At 36.1% G+C, this 19,344-nt stretch overlaps 1 protein-coding gene across 1 annotated transcript in view; it reads left to right on the plus strand.

The window, feature by feature from the left end:
- Positions 1 to 19,344, plus strand: part of ADAM28 (ADAM metallopeptidase domain 28) — a 72,894-nt gene that overhangs the window by 10,210 nt on the left and 43,340 nt on the right. Inside the window, exons 3-8 of the mRNA XM_011968830.1 lie at positions 6,129 to 6,205; positions 6,394 to 6,472; positions 7,591 to 7,667; positions 9,769 to 9,958; positions 16,982 to 17,053; positions 17,956 to 18,027. Of these exons, the coding sequence (XP_011824220.1) occupies positions 6,129 to 6,205; positions 6,394 to 6,472; positions 7,591 to 7,667; positions 9,769 to 9,958; positions 16,982 to 17,053; positions 17,956 to 18,027 (567 nt within the window). The remainder of the gene's footprint in view (positions 1 to 6,128; positions 6,206 to 6,393; positions 6,473 to 7,590; positions 7,668 to 9,768; positions 9,959 to 16,981; positions 17,054 to 17,955; positions 18,028 to 19,344) is intronic.

Consider the following 19,344-nt stretch of genomic DNA (forward strand, 5'->3'; position numbering starts at 1 on the left):
TTTTTTCAATGAACATTTTGAGGAAAATTTAAACACAGGTGAACTGTTCTTAATCAGAGCTGTAAAATGATTTCCTCACAACTGAAAAAATAAATTTGAGCTTTGAATAATATATTTTGATTAACAAAAGCCATAGACTAGTTACTGGCTCATACTAGATGAAAAATATTAATTTTTGCAATGATTGACTAGGTGGATGAGGTTGATATAATGTGCTTAATATTTATTGTGTTTATATTACTTATCTAGTCCATTACTAGGTTAAATGGCTACATGAACCTTACATTTTCCTCATCCACAGTGCAAGTATATAGGATCTGAATTCAGAGGATTAGTTTGTGTTCACCTGTAAATTTTGTCCATTCTCTCTGTATAAATTTAGACAAACATAAATGTTAGGTTTCTTGTCTTAAAATAGAGATGATCATAATAATACTTATACAAATATTTTGGGATAATGTATATGAAAAGCAAGGAAGGATCCAAATTTTAACTCCCTATTCAAGATTATGCTGTGGGCTGTGTGTATTGGCTCACGCCTGTAATCCCAGCACTTTGGGAGATTGAGGTGAGTGGATCACCTGAGGTCAGGAGTTCACGAGCAACCTGGCCAACGTTGTGAAACCCGTCTCTACTAAAAATACAAAAAATTAGCTGCGTGTGGTGGTGGGCATCTCTAATTCCAACTACTCAGGAGGCTGAGGCAGGAGACTTGTTGGAACCCAGGAGGCAGAGTTTGCAGTGAGCTGAGATCACGCCATTGCACTCCAACCCGGGCAAGAAGAGTGAAACTCCATCTCAAAAAAAAAAAAAAAAAGAGAGAGAGAGAGAGAAATTATGTATTATGTTATGGCGCTGCCCTATGTAGACCATCATATTCCATTTCTTATGACTAATGTTCAGTTTTTGTGGCTTCATGTCCCAGTTAATAAACCTTTATTTTAAAATTCTTCTTTTTGACATAAACTGTCAACCTTGGTTTGCTTTTCTTAATAATATTCTTGTTTCTACTTCTATGCTTTTTTTAAATGGATTTCTTGCTACTTAAAATACTCTCACTACATTTAGAGTCCCTCCCATTTAGAGGACTCTACATTTAGAGTCTCTTATAGTCTTTGTCAAGCCAACTTGCCGTATTCCTATATACACGAATACGTCCCTATCCTGAAATCATGCATCAGTCAGAGTCAGTGTTATAAAGTTTAGCTACTGATTTTAAAAAGAAATGTGTCTGTAGCGATGGTGTGTTCACAAGTGTGTGTGCGCGCATGTGTTTCTATGAGAGCAAGTGTAACCTTCACTTCCGGTTTGAAACTGTCCAGGTAAACTTTTTTAAAGGATTTTTTTTTTTTCTTTAAATATGTGTATGCCATGTCTCTACTCCTCCTTCACCCTCATCTGCCAATCCTTGTCCTGGAACATAAATACTTGTTTCACTAATACATGTGGGTCCAAATAAATACTTGCAAAGCACATTAATTTTTATCTCTAAAGGAAATAAGATTATTAAAATAAATACCATAGATAATTGAAGACAAAATTACCTAAATAATTAGAACCTTTTAATGTTTCTTCAAAAGGAAAAACTTTTATTTTTTTAGTTTCATCTGTTACATTTCCAAGTTCTCTCCTGCTCCCTGTGGTTGTAGAGAGTAGAAGAGAATATATTATCAGGCCTGATGAATATAATGGAATAAGCACTGAATGCTTCCACAGCATCTCAGAAATAAATATAACTCTCCCATGTTTACTTTTTAATATCTCAGGTGTCAGGTGACACCTTTGAATTACCCCACAATATCCAGGTGGCTAAACCATTAGCAGTAATTTTTGTTAGGGTTTAATTCCAGCTGTTCACAGGAAGATATCAAACGTCACATGATAGGGTTGCCAGATGAAATACAGAGTACCAGTTAAGTTTGAATTTCAGACAAACAGTAAAAATCTTTTTGTATAAATATGTCCTACACCACTTTGGGAGGCCAAGGCAGGCAGATCACGAGGTCAGGAGTTCGAGACTAGTCTGACCAAGAAGGTAAAACCCTGACTCTACTGAAAATACACACAAAAAAATTAGCTGGGTGTGGTGGTGAGCACCTGTAATCCCAGCTTCTCAGGAGGCTGAGGCAGGAGAATTACTTGAACCCTGGGAGGCAGAGGTTGCAGTGAGCTGAGATCATGCCACTGCACTCCAGCCTAGGTGACAGAGTGAGTCTCTCTCTCTCCCTCTCCCTCTCCCCCATCCCGTGTGTGTGTGTGTGTATATATATATATATGTCCCACACAACATTTCTGATATAATTGTAAAGAACCATTCCAACAGAATGAATCTAATTTTCCCAGCTAGTGCATTTGCATCTCTTTTTCTCAGTCACTGATCTCTACTTTCCATTCTTTCTCACATCTTCTAAACTGCTCCATGTGCAGGATTGTCACATTTAGCAAATAGAAATAGAGGATGCCCAGTTAAATTTAAATTTCAAATAGACAACAAATATTTCATTAGTGTGTCACAATGGTCATAGGGGGCACATGTATTTTAAAAAGTATTATATGTTTATACGCATTAACAAAAATATTCTGTTTATCTGACATTCACATTTCACTAGCATCCTGTATTTTATCTGGCAATCCTATCCTGTGGCTTTTGATATCACCCTGTGAACATCCGGAACTAAACCCTAGCAATCTCTCCATGATTCCAGATTCTGTCCTATCCACGACCTAAGGCTTTTAATGCTGCTGCATGCCTCATATCTCAATCCTGCCCTGTTGGGGTTATTGGGTTCTGCCATATGATACTTGTTTTACAAACATAGACTAAAGAAGTTAGTGACATCTTTGTTTGCCACACAACAAATATATGATTTCCATTGGCATAGACTCTTCTATAGTCTCTCAGGCACACCTTATGACTAATAAGAACACTGTCTTCCAGGTATAAGCCAAGTTCTTGGGAGTTATCTTTGCAGTTTCTGTGTTGAGACTATTGGTCTTCCCTGTGCAAAGACCTGATTAGCAAATACTACTTGAAACAATCCACAATTCATAGTGCAGTTGACCACCCTTATGATCAAGGGGATCTCTGTATCCCATCCCATAAAAGCTTGATAGGTCTCACCCTCGATTGATTAAGTGCTTCACTTCTCAAGACAGTGAACAGATGGAGGACTTTTGTAGTTATCATTATACAACTGTGCCCTGTGTTGTTTTATTATACAACCAGAGAACTGAGGCACTGGCTTTACCTGTCAGCTATGCCAGGGGTGTGACACCATCTTTCTGACTTGATCACACATGCCACATCTCTTAGTATTTCAGCTAGACTGAAATAATCCTTTGTAAAAATTTTTGGGGGCTGGGGGTAAAGAACAAGGTAGAACTTTGAATATTTTATTCATAATTATATTCACGATTGTATTTATATGAATGATATAAGGACTAAATAAGTATGTGTTAAATAAATGAGCAAATGAATAAGTAAACTAATGGACAAATGAATAAATGTTTATGACTGGAGCATATTACCCATAAACCTCCCTAGAGACATATTTAACATATACTCTGCGAAAGTCCCTGATGCTGGGAATTTACATTCCAAAGACAGTACCTATTCTTCATAGAATTCAGCATCCAGATTGTACATGTTCTTAGAGGCCCAAACTACCTTGGTATTGGCCCATGTCATAAAAGAAAATATCTTACAGCACAATTCTTCCCTCAGATTGAGAACTCTTTCAGGCCCATTGGCTAATTTAGCAGGGTTTTTAGAGCTCATGGATTCACTGTGAGTTTTGAGTAACTGTTGTATTACTAGAATTAAGAATCTCTCTGTCTTCTAGGGCTTCTCTTGATATTTCCTGTGTGCCCATTGACATGTCCTTGAACTTACAGATTTGCTCCATCCCAGGACCATCCAGGACTGTGGCTTTCACAATCCACCCTCTAAATCGGACCTATGACATTATTTTTAGAGAAAATTTGGATCTATATGTTTCTGTGGCTAGCTAGTCTTCCTCAGTAAAACCGAAATCATTTCCTTCTAGTGAGTACTCTCCAAATCAAGGTGCACCTTACTTCTCTTGATGCATACTTCCGAACCCACAGAGTACACAACTAGAACAACACTTCTTATCCTCAAACCTTGCTCTCCACAAGGGAACTCGCTTTCTTTTTTTTTTTTTTTTTTTTTTGAGACGGAGTCTTGCTCTGTCACCCAGGCTGGAGTGCAGTGGCCGGATCTCAGCTCACTGCAAGCTCCTCCTCTCAGGTTCACGCCATTCTCCTGCCTCAGCCTCGAGTAGCTGGGACTACAGGCACCCGCCACTTCGCCTGGCTAGTTTTTTGTATTTTTTAGTAGAGACGGGGTTTCACCGTATTAGCCAGGATGGTCTCGATCTCCTGACCTCATGATCCGCCCGTCTCGGCCTCCCAAAGTGCTGGGATTACAGGCTTGAGCCACCGCGCCCGGCCGGAACTCGCTTTCAAAAGTATTATTATTATTATATTACCCAGTGTACTCTCTTTCATAGAGGCTCTGGCTTTCTTCCTTGATCTTTCCTTCCATCCATAATCTTTATGCCAGTGTTGACCAAAACTCCACCCCAAAAGCATTTATTCTTTTCTAAAACAACCTTCAGCTAAAGTTTTAGTAACTAAATCTACTAAAAATCCATTGCTGAACAGAAAGCAGATATCTGGAAGGCCATTTCTGGTAGAAGACCATATTTGGTATCGTTCTCATAGCTTCATTCTAGCTAGCCTTTCTTAAACCTGAACAATAAGAGGTTATGACTACTCTGCATAACTTTTATTTTCAATGCCCTGTCTTTTTCTAGTTCCTGTCGTCCATGAAAATAAACTGAGTCCATCAACCTCTACTTATCTAGGCCCACATTGGGGGATATTTATAGCCTGGGATTATTGACAGCAGAGCAGACCTCAACAACTGAGGATTTAAGGAAAGTATGGACTGTAACAATTGACTTTGGAGAGGGCTAAATCCCAGAACAGTACTCATGATCTGGTGACTCTAACATGCATTGTCCCTCTATGAGCTCAGATGCCATACTGGCCAGAAGGGGAGGGAGAGAAGGAAGGCTTGACCTTAGGTGCAACACAGCAGAAGAAACAGAACTCAGTCTATAATATGTGTTTCTCAACCACCTTTGGTCTACCATATTTAGATATGTTTAATGACAGTAACCAGGCACTTCCTAATAACTTTTTAGATATTGAGTGCAACCACAGCTAATAACCCTGTTTTATAGACGAAAGTCAGAAATTAGTACCCCAAAACATCTTCTTTAAAAGAATTCTGTGTAGTCCTCAACAGCTCTCCTAATATACCAATATCCAAGTTTAAAATAATTCTCCTTTTACGTGGTTGACTTGAGGTAATATTTCTTCCTCCTAAATACCTGGGACTGTGGTTTCTTCTTGATGGTTCTTCCTCAAGAACCATCAAGAAGTATATATTCCTGCTATGTTTCTCACAGTTTATGTTCCACTTAGTCTTGAGAAGACCTCGAGACCAAAAATCATGAGATGTGATAGAAGTTTTATTTATTTATTTATTTATTTATTTATTTACAGAAGTTTTTAGGCATCTGTGTACACTATTCTTTCTAATCAGATAACTTCACTTTCTCACTTCACCTGGGTAATTTATGTGCCATCTTAAACATTACTTCCTCAAAAAAGCCTTTCCTGGCCTTAAGATGTTAGACATCTTACTATATACATCCATCGTCATGCACATAACTCATATCAGTGTCTGTCTTTTCACAAGATTATAAGCTCTCTGACAGTAGGTACCAATTTTTCTTGCTTAGAGTCGAATTTTCAAAACCAAGCAGTATCTTGCAAAGAAACAGCACTTACTCAAACAATATTTGTAAAATGCAAGGATGGATGGATGGAAGGATGGATGGATAAGAGGCTGTCAGATAATTTGTTTAGTTGCCAGAGTTGTTTGATCTGTTAAAAGGGGAAGAGGCAAGCATTTGGTATTATACTGCTAAAAAGCAGATATTGCTTGCTAATGACTACACAGATAGAGGTATAATATTCAAGTGAATATTTGTGTATGTTTTTAATTACAAGTAAATGTTTGTATATTTTTGCAGGAACGATTTGAAACTGAATTAAAGTATAAAATGACAGTTAATGGAAAAATTGCGGTGCTTTATTTGAAAAAAAACAAGTAAGTACATTTATCTGTGATATTATCCTCAGCAAGAGAAAGGCAGCATATGGAGAGTGTGCTGAGTCTGTTGCTGATTATGGCCGGTACAAACCTGGACTAATCAGCTTTTGCTCTCAAATGACTCAAGAAGTTCACTGGACTTAGCAATCAGTACAAGTAACCACAACATTTTTGTCTTTCTGTAGGAACCTCCTTGCACCAGGCTACACAGAAACATATTATAATTCCACTGGAAAGGAGATCACCACAAGCCCACAAATTATGGTATAACAGAGTCTCTTCAATGCCTTAATAGGGGTTTTACCCAGAGCCCTAAAGGCAGTGTCCTCGCTAGGCAAATAATAGAAGTGAAACTGCGTTTATAACATTAGTGCTTTTTTCAGCAGTAGCCCTCACCCAATTGATCTTCCACTTTTCTTTTTTTTTTTTTTTTATATTTTAACAAGAGCAAAACAATTTCTTGGCAACTCTGGTAAGTTTTTCCAGCCTTTAAGGACTCCTATAGGAGGGTGGGTAGAATGAGCATGAAGAGTTACATACCTCTGGTGCTCTCAATCAATTTCTATCATTTCTCTGGATTTGTGGTCTCTTCAACCAAGACTGTTTCCTCAATGGCAATTGCAGAATTATTTTTCTTTAACAATTTCTCTTGACTCCTATTCATAGCCCATCTTTTCTTAGAGTGAGCAGATGACGGTGTGCAGCCATGTGAGGCGTCATGCACCATTACCTCTTTTTCTGAGCTCCATTTTCCATGGGAAGCCCTTCAAGCATTGTTCTCTGTAGCAATAATACCAGAGTTAACATGGGCCAACACCTCATCTGTCCCAAACTAGAAAGGTCCTTCATGGAACACCCACACGAAAAAATGTTAAGAAGGGCATTTTGCTCCAAATGCAGGCAAGAAATATGCTGATCCAACTAATCTGATGGAACACTTCAGATAAATCAAGAAAGAAAAAACAAAAACCCAATCTGAATAACCCGTCCTTTGGAAAAAGGCTTGTAGATCTTTGCTAGAAAAAAGTTAATGAGAAATCAGCCAAAAGGAAAAATGAGTGCCCAGTGTTTTAGGAGCTCAGGTTTTAAACTTACATATCCAAGTTTATTCCATCTAAATATTATTGACATTCATCCTACTTAGTCAACACTGACAGTTAATACCTTGTAAACATTTTGGGATCGTTGACTGACATTAGCAATTTCAATTTATATGAAATTTAATTATTTTTTAAAAGTCTCTGAGTGTACTGTTGTTCAGCAGAATATGGTTTGAAAGTATTTAAAGTATTTAAAATCCTGTTTCAAGATTTCAAATGCGGCTTTAGCAGTGGCACTAAAATTCACATGTACTTCTCTTTACAAAACCCCTTTTCCTTTAGGATGATTGTTACTATCAAGGACATATCATTAATGAAAAGGATTCTGACGCTAGCATCAGCACATGTACGGGTCTAAGGTAAGACTTCAGGAATGTTTTGCATGCACCTGTGATTGTGGTATTTATGTATATATCTAACCAACCAGATGAATCCCAAATATCATTAATTTTTATGTAGTTGCATATGAATCATAAGGGCCATAAATGTTGAAATTTGAAGCAACACTGCCTCTCCTGATAGTGGTTTGTAAATTACATATCTGAATTGCTTTCAAAGATGTTTTTGTTAGCTTATTTTTAAAATACAGGATTTTGAGTCCCAGTTCTGGAGTCAGAATCTTTCGGGAATGGGAGCTGCTCTCTATTCTCGCTCCTCACTTTATTTTACTTATTAATTTAGATGGAGTCTTGCTCTGTCACCAGGCTGGAGTATAGTGGTGCGATTTCAGCTCACTGCAATCTCAGCCTCCTGGGTTCAAGCAATTCTCCTGCCTCAGGCTCTCGAATAGTTGGGATTACAGATGCCCGCCACCACACCTGGCTAGTTTTGTATTTTTAGTAGAGACAGAATTTCACCATATTGGCCAGGTTAGTCTTGAACTCCTGACCTCAAGTGGTCTGCCCGCCTCAGCCTCCCAAAGTGCTGGAATTACAGGCGTGAGTCACCACCCCCAGACTCCCTCCCAACTTTAAGCTCTCTCTCTAGATTGTCTTATCTGTGTTATGACATATGTTTCTGTCTGTTAATGATATGCTATGCATCTGTCTATAGTAAGGTGGCTCTTCTGATGTCCAGACTTGATTATCTAATTTTCTTTTTCATATTTTCAGTTGGATATCTTAAAGAAATCTCAATTTCAGTGTGCCTTAAACCAAACTAATGATTGTCTCTTGAGTCTGGTACAGTTTCCATGTCTCTGTCTTAATCAGTGGTATAACCAAATAATCACTTGCCCAGTTCAGAAACCTAAATTCCTTGAGGTTTGCTTGCCCCTCAGCCCTGCAATTTCAATCCCTTACCAAGTCTTGTTGATTCTATCCTCTGAACGCTTTCTGAAATTGTTCATTCTGTCTCTACTGCAATATCCTAGTCCATCTACCATGATTCCTTATGCAGACCATTGCAATAATTCATCTTTTTATATCATCTTCTCAATTCATGCATCTCATGGATATGAGATGCATAGCATATCATTAACAGACAGAAACATATGTCATAATCACAGATAAGACAATCTAGAGAGAGAGGGAGCTTAAAGTGGGGAGGGAGTCTGGGGGTGGTGGCTCACACCTGTAATTCCAGCACTTCGGGAGGCTGAGGTGGGCGGACCACTTGAGGTCTTGCCATTATCTAGTTTTATGTACACTTAATTCAGTCTATTATATTCTCTTGTACTTTTTCTTCACATCAATTATCTATTATAATTATATATAAGTACTTACTATATAGTTATATATATTCCGTAATTATTTGATACATATCCATCTTCCTCATTTGAACATAAACTCCATAAGAAAAGAGACCATATCTTTATTTTTGCTCTCTACCCTTAGTCCAATGCCTAATGAATAATGGGTACTCAGTGAATATTGGTTGAATGAATCCTAGTTCAAGGTTTTAGCAGAGAAAATTAGGAAGTTGATAATATTTATTTGTCATGTGCTTTACATGTTCTCACATTCAATCTTTACTATCACAATATTAGGAAGGTGTCAGGACAAATAAAAGTGAGAAACTGAGGCTTGTGAGTTTAAAAAATTTTCCCAATGTGTCACAGTGAATGAGTTATAAAGCCAGTATTTTAACAGTTATCTATAAAACTCTAAAGTCTCTTTCATTTTAAGGGTACCTTTAAAACAAGTATAGCATTAAAATTGGAAGGATGCTGGATCAAGTGTCAGGAAATATTCATTCTAGTGCCAGAACTGATAATGGTTGGTTGCACGACATTGCAGCAGTCACTTCTCCCTAATATGTCTTACTTCCTTGTAGAAAATAAGTTTAGATAATCTCCAAGGTATCTTCAGCTGTAAGTTTTTCTGTATTTTATTGCCATGAGCTGAAATTGTTTTTGACATTGACTAGGAAATTTTAAAGGTCCTCTTTTGGATCTTATAAATCTGTATGAACCTAATGCAGTAATACTTTGTTAAGAAACCAGAACTCTGTTTTTTTCAGGGGCTACTTCAGTCAGGGGAATCAAAGATACTTTATTGAACCTTTAAGCCCCATACATTGGGATGGACAGGAGCATGCACTCTTCAAGTATGACCCCGATGAAAAGAATTATGACAGCACCTGTGGGACGGATGGTGTGTTGTGGGCCCATGATTTGCAGAACATTGCCCGACCTGCCACCAGACTAGTAGTATGTGTAACTTCATTTTTATTTGAAATGCTCTCATGTATTCTGCCTTGGTTTCCAGAATTAGCAGTGCAATTTACTGAAACTATAAGCATTGTCGAAATTAGTAAGTTATAGAGACACTAATCCTTAAATATTGCTAGATATTAATGATTCATTTAACAAATAGTTAGGAATCAACTATTTTATTTATTTATTTATTTATTTATTTATTTATTTATTTATTTATTTATTTTTTTGAGACGGAGTCTCGCTCTGTCGCCCAGGCTGGAGTGCAATGGTGTGATCTCAGCTCACTGCAACCTCCACCTCCTGGGTTCGAGTGATTCTCCTGCCTCAGCCTCCTGAGTAGCTGGGATTACAGGCATGTGCCACCATGCCTGGCTAATTTTTAGTAGAGATGGGGTTTCACCATGTTGGTCAGGCTGGTCTCAAATTTCCGACCTCAGGTGATCCACCTGTCTCAGCCTCCCAGAGTGCTGGGATTACAGGCATGAGCCACCGCACTTGGCTGGAATCAACTACTATTTTCAGCAATGTACAAAGGTTAAAACTAAGTGTAAAATGTAACTACCCTCTAGAAGCAGGAACCTGTCACAGTATTCTCTGTAGTCTATAATAAACCACAAAGATATAAAGTATTATTATTAATTTGCTCTTGATTTTAGCCAAAAAACTATGAAGTGATTATTATTATTTTGAAATAAAACATCCTCCTGTCATCATAAATTCATTCAACAAATCTCTCTTAAAGCGCTGTCACAGGTGCTGGAGGGATAGAAATAAGCAAGATAGACATATAATTTGGCTACAGGAACTTAGAATATTATTTTATGTGTGGAATTCTGCTTCTAGTCATAGGAGAAAAATGAATATAGTGTTGTGTTTTAGTCTGTAGAGTACATATCAAAATATCTTTGTTGACATTAGTTTTATTTCCTTGTTGATACTACTTTTATTTCCAATATTTATTTCAAATCCAATCATTTCTCAGAGTCTGTGAGCACAGGGCATAATTGGTCTAAATAAAATTTCTAGTCAGTTTAATTTTCTGTAGGTTTAAATTCTACCAGCAAGTTCAGTGGTAAAGGTAAATATGTAGTCAAACCCAGAATACGCCAATACTTTTAAGTGCTCTGTAGATCACACATATCTCTAGTATGAAACTTAAAAACCAAATGAGTTAAAAATAATGATGCCCATAATAATTTGTTAAGAAATATATAATATATGTATATTATGACATTAAAAGTATAAATTGTCAGGGGGAAGATAAAAGTCTAGAGTTTTTATACATGACTGAAGTTGTTATTGGTATAAGATACTACATTACAACTATAAGATGTTTTATGTAAACCTCATGGTAAATACAAAAAAAAAAAAAAACTACAGCAGATACAAATGATAAATAGAAAAGAATAAAAATGCAGCACTACAGAAAAATGACCAAATCACAAAGATAAACAAGGGAGGAAGAAATAAAAAAAAAAAACCTATAAAACAAAATGGCAGTAGTAGATCCTTTCCTATAAATAATTACTAGGAATATAAATGGATTAATTTTTCCAATCAAAAGATAAAGAGTGCCTGAATGGCTGAAAAAAGATCTAACTATATGCTGCCTCCAAGAGACACTTTTAAGCTTTAAAGACATACATTGGCTGAAAGAAAAAGAAAGAAGAACATATTCCATGCAAATGGTAACAAAATAGACAAACTCTTAGGTAGACTAAGAGAAAGAGAGAGAAAACTCAAATATATAAAATCAGAAATGAAAGTGGAGATTTTACAAAAGATGTCTCAGAAATAAAAAGATCTTAAAGGACAATATGAAAAATTATTTGTCAATAAATTTGATAACCTAGAGAAAATAGATGAATTCCTAGAGAAATACAACCTATAAGGGTTGAATCAGAAAGAAGTAGAAAGCCTGAACAGACCAATAACAAAGAGATTGACATAGTAATTAAAAACCTTTCAACAAGGAAAACCTAGGACTAGATGACTCTAGAGCTGAAAAGTATCAGACATTCAAAGAAGAATTATTACCAATAATTTTTTAAATTTTCAAAAAAATAGAGATGGAAGGTGTACTTCTTAATATTTTTTACAAGTCCAGCATTACCTTTATACCAAGCCAAGACATAGACACCAAAGAAAGGAAAACTACAGGCCAATAATTCTGACAAACATTGAGGTAAAAATTTTCAATAAAATATTAGCAAATCAAATTCAACAACACATCCAAAAGATTATACATCATAATCAAATTGGATTTATTCTTGGCATACTGACTTAACATACACAACTTGATCAATGTAATATATCAATCATATCAACAGACTGAAAGACAAAAAAACATGATCATATCAATTGGTGAAAAGGCATTAAACGAAGTTCAACATGCTGTCTTGATTAAAAGTTTAGGCAGTTAAATAATGGTGTGGAGTTAATGGTTCTTGATCTGAGAGTTTAGACATAGAAGAAAAGTTCCTCAACATCATAAAGGCCATTTATTTATTTATTTGTTTATATATTTTAGCAGTCAAATATGCCTTATTTTATTAACACACAATGTTACCAATTCTCTTGATTTAGGATATTTGTAAACATTCTATAGCAGCTAGTTTCCCAAAACTAAATCAAAGTTGATAGTTTATAATCAGAAAACTTTTTTACATGCCAGTTACATTTCAGAGATTTTGTCATTCTTATATTCTTCTTTCATCATGGAAGTAAGTGCTCACTCAAATATGTGGGTCTTCTTCTGAAATTCGTTTAATATGTAACTTTTGTCCTTCGCTTAGTTGGAATTCGAGTTTTGATAAGAAAGGTGTGGTTAAGTGCACATAATCATAGACTTTCAGCAACCACACAAATGTCGATAGTGTACAATGCAGTTGTTGATGATTAAACCATAATGAATATTTAAGAATACTTTTGCATTATTTTATTTGAAGCTGGAATGATGTGAAACTCTAAAATATGTCTCAGCCCAAGCAATAAGGTTTACCTGCCCACTCTTCTTTCTATTTTTTAAATTAAAAGCCATTTATGAAAAGCCACTGATAACATCATAAGCAATCAGAAAGGAGAAATAGAAAGCCATTCTTCTGGTACCAGGCAAGGATGCCTACTTTTACCACTTCTGTTAAACATGTACCAGAAGTACTATCAAGAGCATTTAGAAAAGCAAAGGAAACAAACGTTCAACTTGGAAAGGAAGAACTAAAATTACCTCTATTTGCAGATGAAATGATTCTACCTATAGAAAACCCTAATGATTCCACCGAAAGCCCATTAACACCAATAAATAAATTCAATAAAGTTGCAGGATATAAAATCAACATACACAATCTGTAACATTTCTATCCACAAAACAACCTAGTCAAAAATGAAATCAAGAACACCGTTCCATTTATAACATAAGTAATACTTGGGAATAAATTTTACTAAGGAGGTGAAAGACCTGTACACCGAAGGCTATGAAACATTGATGAAGGAAATAGAAGAAAATGCAAATAAATGAATATTCCATGCTCATGAATTAGAAGAATATTGTTAAAATGTTCATACTACCTAAAGCAATATGTAGATTCAATGCAATCCTTATAAAAACCCCAATTACAGTATTTACAGAAATAAGAAAAAATCATAAAATTTGTATGGAACCACAAAATATTCCAAATAGTCAAAGGAATTCTGAGGAAAAAAAGACATCGTACTACCTGATTTAATGTTATATTACAAAGATATAGTAATTGAAACAGTATAATGGCATAAAAGCAGACACCTACACCAGTGGATCAGAATCGCAAGCTCAGAAATAAATCCAAACATATACGGTCAATTAATTTTCAACAAGGGCACCAAAAAGACACACTGGGGAAAGGATAGTCTCTTCAATAAATAGTGCTGGGAAAACTGGATATCCACATGCAAAATTATGAAATCGAATCCTTTTCTTATACCATAACTAAAAATCAAATCAAAATGAGTAAGAAACCTAAATGTAATATCTTAAACCATAAGACTCCTAGAAGAAAATAGAGGGGAAAAGCTGTTTGACATTAACCTTAACAATGACTTCTTAGATATCATACCTAAAAGCTAAGGTTATAAAAGTAAAAATGTAAAAAAAAAAGAGACTATATCAAACGAAAAAGCTTCTGCACAGCAAATAAAAGAAACAAAATGAAAAGGAATCTAAAAAAAAGTGGGGGAATGAGTGTCAAATATATAGAGGTAGAGAATAAAACAGTGGTTACCAGGGTCTAGGTAGGGACAGGAAATGGGGAGATACAGGTCTAAGGATACCAAGTAGCCAATGTGCTGGGTGAAGCAGTTGAAAGATCTAATGTACAATATGAGGACTGTTAAGGACAAACTGTAGACAAATTTAACAGAGTTTAATTGAGCAAAGAATGGTTTGAGAATCCAGGGGCCCTCAGAACCAGAAGAGGTTCAGAGCAACTCCGTGCTGCTCGATGGTTGGAGAGGATTTATGGACAGAAAAATGACGTACAGAAAATGTATTAAGGTACAGAAACAGCTGCATTGGTTACAACTTGGTGTTTGCCTTATTTGAACATGGTTTGAAGAGTTGGCCACCTTTGATTGGCCAGAACTTGGTGAAACTCCTAGCTATATGTTGCTGTGAATATCGACTCCTGGGTTTGCTTGTACAGGCCTGTTATCCCTCTGTCTCCATTCCTTGGTAACTGTGTGGAAAGAGCCTTGCTTTCGAGACATTTTATCGTTTTGACTTTCCTCTACCTCAGGAGTGCTATTCCTTCTCATTTCCTTTCTGTCACCCTTGCTCTGATTGACTGGTAAATATTAGAGAACCTCACATAACTCAATCCTGGATCTTTTTCTTTATCTACACATTCTTCCTAGGTAATCTCACCCTGTCCTGTGCCTTATTTAAATAGGAACTGTGCACCAATGGCCATCAGATGTGTATCTCTAGCCTCTGCCCCTCTCCTAAAGGCCAGACTGTTACAATTATCTTTTTAATATATCTACTCAAACATCTGATATCACAAACCTAAAATATAGTCCCGAAAAGAACTACCAATTTCTAAACCACAAACAAAACCTACTCCTCTCTTTTTCTCCCCATTTTACTTAACACTACCACCACTCATCATTTGTTCAAGTTTGGATCTAGAAATTATCCTTGATTCTCTTTTTCTTCATCCCTCCTTACATGGTATCCACAAGCAAGTGCCTCCAACATATTTCAGATCTTTTACTTTGCTCCCTTTTCTGACTATGCCAAGGTACCATCTCATAATAACCATGACAACAGCCTCTGCCTGACCTGCCCATCCCAGTTCAGCAGAATCCACACTCCACACAATCAATCCAGTGCTATTTTTATTGTAAATCACATCACATCCCTTTTCTGTTCAAAGCCCTCTGATGTCTTCCCATAGCATTTAGTATAAAAGTCACACAACTGACCACGGGTCACAAAACCCTGTATGATTGTCGTCCCATCAACCTCTCTGGTCTCTTCCTACTCTTTACTCCCCATCTCTCAGTGACCTGCCCCATTATGTTATACAAAACACAAGCATTTTTTTTCCTATGCTCTAAATATGCCAATACTTTTCACCTTAGAGTCTATTTACTAATTTTTTTTTCTCTGCTGGAATTGTCTTCCAATTTATCTTTCCTTGCCTGGCTTCTCATTTTCCTTAATATATCTGCTAGACGACCAGCTCTTTAGATAATTTCACCTATTCTGAAATAACTACCTGGTAACTCAGTATCACATGCCCACTTTAATCCTCCACATAGCACTGGCCACCATCTGATATGTTTATGTTTGTCTCTTGTAAGCTTTATCAGCAGATAGACCATGTTGATTTCACTACTGCATTTGCAGTTCCCAGAGCACTCTCAGTGTATTGTAAGTGCTAATAAATATTTTGTTCCCATGGAGGGCAGGAAGTAAGTACATGTCTCATGTCTCATTAGATAACATCTAAAAGTCTATCTTCAGGAATTGGTTCTTTGTAATTGAACTTTAGTTACCTACTAAAAGACGTGCACTTCCAGAAATGCAATCTAATAAACTTTGGTGAGCTATTATTTAGTAGGAATAATCTATTGGTCGCTTTTCAATGAGACAATCCACTATGTAACTTTTCTTTTCTTTTTCTTTTTTTTTTTTTTTTTTTTGAGATAGAGTCTCACTTTATCGCCCAGGCTGGAGTGCAGTGGTGTGATCTTGGCTCACTGCAAGCTCCGTCTCCCCAGTTCACACCATTCTCCTGCCTTAGCCTCCCAAGTAGCTGGGACTACAGGTGCCCGCCACCACACCCGACTAATTTTTTGTATTTTTAGTAGAGACGGAGTTTCACCGTGTTAGCCAGGATGGTCTTGATCTGACCTCGTGATCCACCCGCCTCGGCCTCCCAAAGTGCTGGGATTACAGGCATGAGCCACCACGCCTAGCCTTTTTTTTTTTTTTTTTTTTTGAGATAGAGAGAGGAACAGAACATTGGTAAGTTTGAAACATGGGAAGGAGAGAAGAGAACAAAGTAGACTAGAAACAATGGTGTCTCTGCATTGCACCATTGATAAAGGAGCAGGTATTTCACCAGGATATGAATTAAAGGCTACAAAACAAAACAAAACAAAACTAACTAAAAACACTAGGAGGATGCCGAAGGCAAAGTTCCTCTGTTTTGTGTCAGGATGCTGAAGAAGTCTACTGTTCAAAACAACAGAAAGACTTTGGTTTTATTTCTAGCTCCCCTACTAGTAACATAATTTAGACCCCTTGATAAAATGAAGAAGTCAGACCAGAATATTACTGGGGTCCCTTCACCTCCAAATTTATGAGCCTTGTTGGTAGATAATCCTGCCTGTTGAATTAGTGTTAAAATACTAATATTGTCTGCCTTTACTCCAGATATAAACCAACTGCTTATAAAATTACAGATATCAAATAATATAAGAACTTTTGCAGAAAAAGATGTTGTATCAGTAACTCTCCTCTTTATATTTCAGAAATTGAATGATGGGAAGGTTCAGAAACATGAGAAATACATAGAATATTATTTGGTCCTGGATAATGGTGAGGTAATTGTATGAGATAAATGTGCTGTCTTCCAAAACTCCCATTCATATATATTTATTTATTATGTGAGACAATAAATATCTAGATGAGACTTAAAGAATCATGCATATGAGCTATGGTTACATACTTTTCTAAAACTATGAAATTTGACATTTGTAATTAAGTTGATATGATTTCTTCTTTTCAGAGCTATCAAGGCAATTGATACGATACGCATAAATTGTTGGGACTTATAATACTATTTTCTTATTGACTTAAGAGCACCCAACTAGGTTTCCAATTACATTCTTCTGTTATTTTGTCTTTTGTTGTTAAATCATTTGTAAGTTAAAATTTATTCTCATTAGGGAGTCAATATAAAAGCTTACTTGGTCACAGTGAAAGCTTAGTGAATGGAATCCTCTGAAAAGGCAAATCTTTGGTGACAGTCACTGTTTATCTTCTACTGTAAGACTGCATTTTCATATACTGGGTTTTCTAAATTTAAAATGCACATGTGTATGAAAATATAAGTCAACTATTAGCTCAGACCCTAAGCTTTGGCCTTACTTATTGTGCTTAATTCATGTACTGTTCATATACATATCTCTTAAATTAATAAGGTATTCCTTTTGCTAATTCTGCACAGCTTAGAAAACTATAGAATTTAAGTGAAAATACATTTGGAATAATTCTTTAGAGCTTTATACTGAGCTAGTTCTTCAGAAGAGAAAACATCATATTCACTCCCAAAGTGCTTTAATGTAGCTAGATGAATAGGAATTTGATCCTAACTTTTAATTAACTCTAATAACTAATTTTAATTGAAATCAATAATAAGTAATATAAGAGAAGATACCTTTTTAACCTTCCAAGTATATTAATTTTTATCAATAACCATATTCTTTCTTAATTTTTCTTTTAGTTTAAAAAGTATAATGAGAATCAAGATGAGATCAGAAAGAGGGTGTTTGAGATGGCTAATTATGTCAACATGGTAAGACATATTTTATTACCTGTAGTTTTAAACAGTTTGCTGGGAGATGTCTTTGGGTTTTTCAGTGAACACACCTGAAGCAGGGAAGCCAAGTCAAGACACTTGAGACCAGTGTGGCTGACTGGCTCCCAAAGGATGACCACGACTTTTGCTACACAGGTGAACATGAATATTAATACCACAAACCAACACTTTTCTTATTTACCTGCCGCACTATTCTCAGGTATAAGACATAAAAACTGGTTTTACATGGGTGCATTGTGTTTTCCAAAAATCCACTAAGAAAATACTGAAGACCAAATCTCGACAGAAAGCTGATCCAGAGGGGAAAAATAATTTTAAAAATGCAAAGCACTGTCACAGTAGCATATTTCATAAACAATTATCTCATGTAATCCCCAGAACAATCCTAAATGTTACTAAAGCCTAATGTATAGCTAAGGAATCATATTCTCAGAAACAAAGTAACTCACCTAAGATCACGAAGTAAGAAAAGGATACCATGAGGTTTGAATATAGATTTGTCAGATTTCCAAACCCATTTGAGTCATACGACTGTTGACTGTGTTCTTTAGACATGATTGAGTTATCTAATTTCCAAAATATTTAAAAAATGATTTTACAACCTTTAAGTACTAATTCTTAGTTTTCTGTTTGTTGGATATATAGTTGGCATACTTATTTTGAAATGAATGAGTCTCTTTGTGGTATTCTATAAATGCTCTAAAGATAATTTTTTGTTGTACAATATAATGCTGTAATATACTTATTTTGATATGCATGTACATAGTGAAGTGATTACCACAGACAATATATATGAAATAAAAGAAGTAATAAATTTCGTTCTTACACTGATGGGAATGATTTGTGGAGGGCTAAACATTGATAATGCAGGAAAGACAGAAGAATTGTTGGCATAATCTTGATGAGGGCAGAAATAAGAGATTTAGTACGTACGTGGAGAAACTGGTCTTAGACTCAGAGGTTGTTCATTTATATAGTAGATAGGGAGGCGCAGAATGTTTGGACAAGAATAGGTGAGGGGATAGGCCAACGGTGGGAGCTTGCGGACGTTCTCTTCAGATTGCTCTTATACTCTCAGTGAATGTGGAAGCAAGGACAACTGTGAAAGTCAGATTTAAAGGAAATGTTAGAATTACCAAGAAAAGAAGTATAAAAAAAGTGTGCAGAAAGCTGCGTGTGAATGGAATTTGGAAATACAGCAGTTTTGCTGGAAAGCGTTAAGGACTACTTGAGGTTGGTAGTCACAGCTTTAAAGTGAGAGCAATCAGGGTCAGGTGCAGTGGCTCATGCCTG

The sequence above is a fragment of the Mandrillus leucophaeus genome, unplaced genomic scaffold (genome assembly GCF_000951045.1).
Source record: "Mandrillus leucophaeus isolate KB7577 unplaced genomic scaffold, Mleu.le_1.0 Scaffold86, whole genome shotgun sequence".
Lineage (NCBI taxonomy): Eukaryota > Metazoa > Chordata > Mammalia > Primates > Cercopithecidae > Mandrillus > Mandrillus leucophaeus.